General features: G+C 61.0%; 1 protein-coding gene across 2 annotated transcripts in view; it reads left to right on the top strand.

Annotated features, from left to right (window-relative positions):
* GTF3C5 (general transcription factor IIIC, polypeptide 5, 63kDa) overlaps positions 1-9,320 on the top strand; it is a 12,340-nt gene that overhangs the window by 1,759 nt on the left and 1,261 nt on the right. Inside the window, exons 3-10 of one of the 2 annotated variants that reach the window (XM_005882117.2) lie at positions 897-1,095; positions 4,859-5,054; positions 6,077-6,181; positions 7,140-7,254; positions 7,677-7,757; positions 7,921-8,018; positions 8,293-8,375; positions 8,964-9,106. In XM_005882117.2, coding sequence (XP_005882179.1) covers positions 897-1,095; positions 4,859-5,054; positions 6,077-6,181; positions 7,140-7,254; positions 7,677-7,757; positions 7,921-8,018; positions 8,293-8,375; positions 8,964-9,106 — 1,020 coding nt within the window. Of the gene's footprint in view, positions 1-896; positions 1,096-4,858; positions 5,055-6,076; positions 6,182-7,139; positions 7,255-7,676; positions 7,758-7,917; positions 8,019-8,292; positions 8,376-8,963; positions 9,107-9,320 lie in introns of both variants that reach the window. The other variant, XM_014529894.1, reaches the window with a different exon arrangement.

The following is a 9,320-nucleotide window of genomic DNA, read 5'->3' as shown; positions in this document are numbered from 1 at the left end:
GTGTTGGGGAACCTGCTCCGCCTTCCTGGGGAGTCCTCAATCAAGTCTGCTACCCTCAGAGCCCCAGTGAGGAGGGAGGAAGGCGGGGAGGGGGAGTGAGACGGCTGCGGACCTCGGCATTGTGCCTTCCTGGGCTCACAGGGTTTTTGTGCAGGTCACTTGGCTTCCCTCTGCCTCAGTCTCCTTGTCCGGACAGTGGGGCCCTGAGTTCCTGAAGCCCTTTGTGAAGATTTAGGGAGATGGTGCCTGTTAAGGGGCCGGCCCACCACATGGGGGCACTGAGAAACCTCTGGTTGCAGCTGCAGTTCTCAGAATCTGAAGAGAGTAATGATTGAGGAGGTTGGAGGGGGTGGAAAGAAAAGAGAAAAACTGAAGCAGGACCTGGACCTGGGACCCAGGGGTTGGGCATTTTGACTGTCAGCCGTTCTGGTGCGTTGTGCTGTCCTTGCGCGGACAAGCTTGCCAGTGATTTCCGTTCCCATCTCTAAGTGAGCCAGCACCTTGCTAGTCAGGTGCGCCCCTGCCTCACCTGGGAGCTTGTTAGAAATGCACCATCCCAGATCCTGCATTTAGCAAGACCCCGGGGAGTCACGGGCACCTTGCTTCGTGAGAAGCGCTGACCCAGACTTCATTCTCACAGCATGTAACCACCCCCACCCCAAATACCATTTATCCAAGTGACGGGGGTGCACGTCGCCCAGTGCGTGGGAGCATTTTGGAAGCGTGTGGTTTCAGCTCCTGCCACCCAGGCCTGGCAGCCTCCGCCACTCGGCTGGCTGGGCACCTCCCCAAGAAGACCTGGGCGTTGGTGCGTGGCACTGCCCCTTCCTGGGCAGGTCAGCCAGGAGAGTGGTCCCTGGCTGCGGTGCCGGCCACCTATCTGCCTCTCTTTCCAGGAATGTCTGACTTCCAGTACTTGGCTGTGCACACGGAAGTGGGTGGCGTGCACAAGTCCATGTACGACAAGGTGCTCATGGTCAGGCCCGAGAAGGAGGACTTCTTCCACCAGGAGCTGCCGCTCTGCATCCCCCCGCCCATCTTCTCCCGGCTGGACACCCCAGCGGACTACTTCTATCGCCCAGAGACACAGCACCGGTGAGCCCGCCCCGCAGCGTCAGGGTCAGAGCTGGATGCGCAGGGCCAGGTACAGAGAAGGCCCTGGTGAGCGGTGGCTGGTGCTTGTGAGCTGGAGGGCCCTGACAGGACAGAGACCCTGGCTCTGGGGCTTGGTTCCAGCTGAGAAGTGGCCGTTGGGTTTAGTCCTGGGTCATTGCCACCCCCCTGACCTTGCTGTCACCAGTAACGACAACATGTAGTGAAGTTCCACCTATGGGCGTCCCCTCTGAGCCAGCACCTTCCATCCCCTGCTGGCCTCCCTGTCCCCATCCCTGCCCGTGACCTCCTGGCCGTCTTTATCTTTCATCCTTGCTGTGCCCGTCCCCCTGTGCCACACGCACCTCCGAAACCAGCCCAGTCCACCCCAGCTGTGTGCCATCTTCCGGAGCCATCGCTGGCTCTCGTGGTGGCTGTGCTCTTGCTTACCGTGTGCGTGGTCGCCGTGTCTGCTCGCAAGAACACGGCTCCTGAGCACAGGGACGGTACCTCTTAACTCAGGTGATTTCCCTGGCGCTGAGTGTTAGAAAGGCCAGGGGACGTGCATCGTGGTCCGTAGCACAGACGTTCCTCGGCCCCGTCGCCGTGCGCGCCCCAAAAGGCCCCGTGAGAGTGCTGCGTCCGTATAAACGAAATGAATGCTTTCATTTGACAACCGGCAGGTAGGGGAGACCCCGGGGGCTATGGGCAAGGCAGGTCTGGGTGGGCCATGGCTTTATATTGGAGACCAGCCAGCCATACAGTGACAGGAAGGAGTGGGGATTTCTTCGTGTAGCAGCCAAGACAGAATGGTATTAAAAAAATAAAAATCCATGAGTTTGAAAACACCCAATTGGAGAATAATGTGGCCACCTCACGGCCAGTGATGTAGCGTCTCTCAGAGAAGCGCTGTGCTTGTATCTGCAAACGGTGGCTGGTCCAGGGCACATGGCAGCCCCGGGGCCCCTGACTTCTAACCCCCAGGCGTTGCTCATTGCACACTGTCTGTGTGTTTGCATGCGTTACTTTTTCTAATTACACACAGAAGGACAAACATTTCTCAAATGTCTCAATTTCAGTGTAAGCTCCGTGGAGTGTGGAAGTTGTGATATCCATGTCCTGCGTGGCTTGGGTTCAGGACCTGGAGGAGTACCGCATGCAAATGATGAGACTAGACAAGAAATATGAATTTGGAAACGGGGGGCCAGGCAGAGAGCCCAACTCGAGTGGAAGGGCTTCACTGGTGCCCAGGCCCTGCCAACCTTTTATTTAATTTTAGATACACATATTGCCCTTAGGCAATTCCGGTAGCAGACAGACTATCTTAAAGGTCAGTAAATATTAGTAAAGATTTACTTTGAGACCATTAGGTCAGGAAATTGCTTGAGCCAGCATTGTCTCGACTCAACTATCAGTGCATAGCTTTGGCCCTTGCCAGAGCTCAAGGTCCAACAGCCTTCTGGGTTCCTTGTTTGCACTTTCCTGATAGTGTAGACAATGGGTGGCTTCCAGCAGTGGAGGTAGCGATTTGACCTCTCCTGCCCTCCATTGTAACCCTGGTGTCTAGGACAGCCTGGCCCAAGAGAGGCCTCTGCAAGTATTTATCAACCCAGTGGATGAAGCTTTGGGGGAGCAAGATTAGGAAAAACAGAGAAACAAATGGAAAAAGATAGTTTGAAACATGGCCCAAAGGTGGTGATACTCAAAGGATTGTTCATAGCATGTTAAGCTTCCAAAAGTTGGAGGACTTTAGCGCCTGCTGACTTGGTAGCCGAGGGTCACCTCCCCCTGCCAGCTGTGCTCAAGCCCATGGATTAGTGCCTCCAGGGAGAGCAGCTGGTGCTGGGCTCCCTGCGAAGAGCCAGCCCTGGCCCTGCCGCCCCCACCCCCACCCCCGGAGGCGGTGCTCAGAGCTGCCCTCACACCAGGGAGAGTGAATTGGGATGTCACTTTGGACTTGAAGACCCAACCCCGGAAGTGTGCACCCTGAGGTGCAAAAATGCACACCCTCCTACTAAAGGGTTCATCCCAAAATGAGGTCAGCTTTTTTGGTGAGCAGTTTGGTAAAATCTATTATGATTTTAGATCAGGGGTCCTCAAACTTTTTAAACAGGGGGCCAGTTCACTGTCCCTCAGACCGTTGGAGGGCCGGACTATAGTTTAAAAAAAAACTATGAACAAATTCCTATGCACACTGCACATATCTTATTTTGAAGTAAAAAAACAAAACGGGAACAAATACAATATTTGTATTTGCATGTGGCCCGCGGGCCGTAGTTTGAGGACCCCTGTTTTAGATGTTCTCCTGTTTGCTAAGCGCTCCCACCTGTAGGCGTTTATCCCAGTGCCTCTCACCTAAGAGTTCGAAGATACGGTTATGAGAGCGTTTACAGATTCATTGTTGGCCACAGCCGGCCCGGTCAGGTCCTCTGAGCCCCGGCGTCCTCACAGCGTCCCAGGGAGGAGGGCCAGCTGCCCTTGGGCCCACAGGCCCTCTGCCCTCACCACTGGTTCATGGATTTCCCAGCACATGGAAAGCACCTGCCTTTTCTCCCAGCGCTGCCATCGATTGTTCTGCTCTGCTGGCCTTGCCGGGCCGGGACAAGAGGAGGGGGGCTGGCCTGGCGGGTCCCTCCTCCAGGAGGCTGAGTGGGTGCGGGAGCCCTGTCCGTGCGGTGAGCCCAGCGGGGTGTCTTTGACCCAGGACACTGTCACTCTGGCAGGATGGTTTTACTGGAGTCACGGTTTTTGAAAAAGGCACAGATGTGATCCTGTGATTACACTTTTGTTTCCCAGTGTGAAGGTCATTGTTCTCCATAAATAAGCAGGTGGCACGTACTCACTGAAAGTTAAAGGAAACCACTTGAAAAGGTAATAATCACCTGAATAAAGTGTGCCGTGCAGGGCGTCGGTGAAAGTGCGCTCTGAGTAACTCAGTGAGCTTGGGGTGGTGCTGGGGACAGGAAACCACCACGTGACGGTAGCTGCTGGAGCTGGGGGTGGGCTCGTGGGGGGCTCCTCACACTGTCCCCTGCTTTAGTGCAGGTCTGACGCTCTGGCTCCCGCCTCAGAGGCGGCACTGGGCACCTGGGACCACTGGCCTGAGTGTGCTCTGTGCCAACCAGAGGGACCCGCTGTGGCTGGTGTCAGGACCCTTGCTTTTGCCTCTGCTGCGTGGCACTCAGTGACACCATTGTTTCTCCACCTGGATGCTGTCCAGCCACCTCCGCTGGGCGCTCGGCACCGTGCGGCCTCTGGGCAGGCCCCTCACCCTGGGCTCTGACTGCACAGGAGAGTGCTCCCTCCTCGCAGGCGGTTTAAGGGCCGAGTGAGCGAGCTGGAGTCAGTGAGCGGAGCTGAGGTCCGACAGTGGGCCCATCGGGCCGGTGGGGCTGCGCGGCAACTCCGTCCCCATCCCGGCCTGAGGGCATTTGGGTTCCTAGTTTTGACTGGGGGGTGGGTGCTTGCATGAGTCTGAGGCCACCACCTCGGGACAGGAGCCTCCCCCACACTCAGCCTCTGGGATCTTTCGGCCTTGCCCAGCTCAGAGCTGCAGGCCCAGCCTCTCCGAGCTGCCTCTGGTCGCTGCCCTCTCCTCGGTGCTCAGCCTGAGGACAGATGGGTCTCGGGCGCTAAGACCCTCTCCCTGACCCAGATTCCAGGGAAAAGCGCACAGACACAGGCCACCAGCGTCTCGGGCCTGGTGCGCTCCCTGCCTGGTCTGGCCGGGCCTGTGCCTGGTTCTCATGGGCCTCTCTTCCCCCAGGGAAGGCTACAACAACCCCCCCATCTCAGGCGAGAATCTGATCGGCCTGAGCAGGGCCCGGCGCCTCCACAACGCCATCTTTGTCAACTTCGAGGGGGACGAGGTGCCCGAGCAGCCGCTGGAGGCTGCAGTGCAGACGTGGACCAGGCTCTGCACCAACCCCATGGACCGCAAGGTGGAGGAGGAGCTGAGGAAGGTGAGCGCCGCCGCTCCTGCCGCCTGGAGACCCAGCGGGGCTCTCCTCACTCTGCGGTTGGCTGTGCCCACTTCTTTAACTGGTTCGTTAGCACACGGCATGTTCTCACTTCTAGATGTCACGTCTGAAAGCCATGCCAGTGTACGCCCGACTGGCAAGGTTGAAACACTTAGAATTCTCTAATGGGTCCCTTTGGGAGGCAAACAATCGGTGCATTGTTCAGATGGGACTTCGTGTGGAGCTCTGGCTCCTGGAAACTCCTCCATTAGTGGGTTTGGCCGTGCCAGGTGCGCACAGCCTACCGCGTGCCAGTGGGAGGCCGGGCCTGCCCTGGGCGGAAACCGTCACCCTGCCCTCTGGCTGCAGTTCTGAGAGGACGCGGGCTGGGCTCTGCTCCTGGTGCCCTGCCGGTGTGGACAGCAGGTCCTCGGTGAAGCCACCTCCCTGCCGGCGGAGGCACGCCCCTGGTTGCAGTTCACTGTCCTTGGGGGACGGAGTGCTTCTTTAAGAGACTGTGGGCACCATGCTGTGTTTAGCAATCACAGGGGGGAGGGGGGCGGAGGGCACTGTCCGAGGCTCCTCATTATCCTCTGGACACGGCCCAATCCTACCTGGCTCAGGGCCCTTCCTGCCGGGCCGCCACGCTGAGCCCACTGGCCTTTAGTCCTCCTGGGCCAGGCCATCTCTTCGGCCTTCATGATGTGCCAACTCGGGGTCCGGAGCTCCGGCTCCTTCGGTCATCTGCCCTGTGAGCTGCATAAGGACAGAGGCTGTGTCCCTCGTCCTTTCAGGACCCTGGCCCTGCAGCCACACGTGGCACGAGCTGGGTGTGCAGCCTGCTTCTGAGCGGAGGGATGAGCGATGTGTGCCCCGGCCCTGGAGGCTGGTCCCTGCTGGCTCAGCCCCCGCCCTCCACCGACTCCTTTGGGGAAGGGTCCTCCGGGGCCAGACTGCGCTGTGGAGTCGCCGGTGGGAGGGCTGCTGTGCTCATCTCAGCCCGCCCCCCCCCCCCCCCCCACCAGCTGTTTGACATCCGTCCCATCTGGTCACGCAACGCCGTCAGAGCCAAGATGAGCGTCCACCCTGACAAGCTCAAGGTCCTGCTGCCCTTCATGGCCTATTACATGGTGAGTGTCTCCCCAGCTGCCACCTTGGTTCCCACCAGGGCCGTGCTGGTCCCCAAGGTGACCTCTCAGAGCCAGAGCAGGTGGCCCTGTCCCACCCCTCCCCCACCAAAGGCCGTCAAGAGCTCTGCAAGAGCACGCTCGGCCATCTGGGGTGATTTCAGAATTAAAGAGAAATTTCATAACTTTACGCAAAGGGATTCTACACCGTGAAGTGACTGGCCGAGTGCGGTGTGGGCACCTCAGCCTCTTCGGGTGGCAGCCGGTCCCCTGTTCTCCGCTGAGGAGGAGCCGGGCGCGAGCGCTGACTGGGGGGCCGGTTCACAGCCAGCGAGCGGCAGAGCCACTGCCCCCGCCCGTCTGCCTGCAGAGCCCGGCCCTGACCACAGCGCCTCCGACCCCAGCTCGTCCCTGGGTTGAGTGGGGCTCAGTGGGGAGATCCCCCTTGGACTCAGTCCAGGTGCATGGAGATGGGGTGTCATTACTGGGGCTCCAGAGGTGCTGGGGGAAGGGACCATGCGTGCCGAGGGCCCCATGCAGGGTGCTGACGGTGGGCACCTGGGCCTGGGCCCGGACTTATAGCATCGCCGTCTGTCTTGCTCGTGGGCTTTCCCTCAGGACAGGGACGCATTTGCCGAGCACCGACTATGGCCGGCACGTGGCCCAGGCTCCAGGCCTCATCTCCTTTATCCTCACAACATCTCACAACATGTTGTGTGTGTGTGGGGGGGGGGCTCGTGTCACCCCACCTGACAGGAAGGCTGAGGCTTGGAAGATCACGTGACCTGTCCGAGGGGACAGCCACACGTGGCAGAGCTGGGGGGCTGCAGAGCCATGTCTGCAACTCTTGAGAGTGACCCCCCCCTCGCTGCCCCCACCCCAGGCAGGCACCTGGCCTGTGCATCTGCGGAGCTGGGGCTCGGCCTGGGCCCCTCCCCACTCCCACCTTCTCTGCCTCCAGATAACAGGTCCCTGGAGAAGCCTGTGGATTCGATTCGGGTACGACCCCCGAAGGCACCCTGAAGCCAAGATCTACCAAGTCCTTGATTTCCGAATCCGTTGTGGAATGAAATCGGGTAAAAATGACCAACACCTCTCTCCCCTCCCGTCTTCCTGTCCTGCGCGCTCTGGTAATCAGCACGTGGCCACGTGGCGGGGAGCAGGCCACCCGGGTGAGGGCTGAAGCCAGGGGGACGTGAGGGTGCGAGCTCGGGCCTGGCTCCACGCTGACCCTCGTTACTGAGCCACGGCCACTCGTTCACTTGTTAGTCCCGTTTCTGTGGGTCCCGGGGGGCAGGCCGGGCGTCCAGCTGTGTCCGCAGCAAGGACCACGCCCAGGGCCCCAGCTCTGACCCTGCACTGGAACGCGGTGGCTCCTACCACTTGGGCCGTCTTGGGAGCTGTCCCCAGGGAGCCCTGGTGGGCCGGTCGCGCCAGGCCAGCGCCCTGTGCCAGAGGGGCTCTGCCCACCCGCACCTGACACCCCCCCTCGCCTCAGGGTACACCTCCAACGAGATGCCCGTGAAGGCCAAGCGCAGCACCTACAACTACAGCCTCCCCATCACCGTCAAAAAGGCGTGTAAGTGCCTCGGCTCGCTTTGCGAATTGGGGCGATGGGCCTCCACCGATGCTGAGGACGGTGGTCTCTGGACTGCGGGGGGTGGGGGGTGCTTCCAGCAATCCCCGGGGCGGGGGCTGGGTAGCACCCCTGTATTCCAAAGCACTGCTGTTGTCCCTAGCAGCCAACCAGCTTGTCACCATGCAAGATCTGAAGCAGGGCCTGGGCCCATCCGGGGAAGCTGGCACGCGGAAATCGGCCTCTAACAAGTACAAGCTCAAGGTGGGTGCCTGGAGCCCGGGGAGGGCAGACTGCAGCAAGCACGGCAGAGCCCAGCCCCGCCCACCGGCAGGAGGCTCTCGGCTCCAGGGTCCCCCTCCCAGAACCTCCGGGGCATCGGAGCGGCTTTCTGCACACCTGCTCTGGCTTCGGGCCTGTCTGCCCCACCTGGGTGCAGGGACCAGCTGACTCCTGTGGCCCAGGGTGGGGTCTCCAGCACTGCCCGCCCCAGGGGAAGGCTCCCGCTGACGTGCCCCGTGTCTCCCCTCTTCCCCAGGACTCGGTTTACATCTTCCGGGAGGGCGCCTTGCCGCCGTACCGACAGATGTTCTACCAGCTCTGCGACCTGAACGTGGAAGAGTACGTCCTTGCGGGCCGCGAAGCCGGGTGGGGCTGTGGGAAGGGGTTGGGCTGCGAACCTGCCGGGACACAGCTCCCTGCGCAGGTTCGTTCCCGTCAGCCTCCCTCTCGGCGACTCAGGTGCTGCCGGGAGAGCCCCTGTCTGGGTCACCGTGGGCCACAGCTCAGTGTCCCAGGCGGGGTGCCGGGCTGGCCGCAGACGTGCTGCCTGTGGAGTCTGCCTCGCCTCCACTGCCCACGTGTGGGCTCGTGATGTGGCTCAGTCCTTCAGAACCGACTAGAACCCAGAAACCTTCAATCTGGTTGTTCATAGTGATGCTTAGATATCAGGAAGGAGTGCCAGGGGCAGCTGTGGGCGGGTGGACGCTCACTCACCAGGCCCATGGGGTGGGCACCCCCGCTCTGCCTCTGAGGGTCGGGGAGCACAGCCCAGGGCCCAGCGGTCCTGCATGTTCTCATTCCACTTCGCCCCTTGGCGCTCAGCGCTCCTTTTCCAAGCACAGCCCCTCAGCCACGCTGCGCACCGGCCTGTTAGCCGGGAGCCGCCCTGGAACTCCGTGCGCCCCCCCACCCCCCTGGCCCCCCCAGGTTGCAGAAGATCATTCACCGCAACGACGGGGCCGAGGAGACCTGCACGGAGCGGGACGGGTGGTGCCTGCCCAAGACCAGCGACGACCTGCGCAACGCCATGTCCCTCATGATCCGGCAGATCATCCGCGCCCGGAGGCCTGGTGAGCGCCGGGGAAGGGGCAGGTGTCCCTCACGGCCAGTCTGGTCTCTGGCGACGTGGGAGGGAGGCCTGTGAGCCAGCACCGGCCCAGGAGCCAGCCCCGGGCTCCTGCTGCCGTCATGGTTACCGCTTCATACCTGCCTCCACCTCACGCCTTCCCGCTGTGTGTGTGCGGGCGTCTGTCCTCCCTGGGAGACGGGCAGTGGGTCAGGTCC

Source organism: Myotis brandtii, unplaced genomic scaffold, assembly GCF_000412655.1.
Source record: "Myotis brandtii unplaced genomic scaffold, ASM41265v1 scaffold699, whole genome shotgun sequence".
NCBI lineage: Eukaryota > Metazoa > Chordata > Mammalia > Chiroptera > Vespertilionidae > Myotis > Myotis brandtii.
The sequence above is the reverse complement of the archived record's forward strand: the minus strand, read 5'-3'. Positions and strand labels throughout refer to the sequence as shown.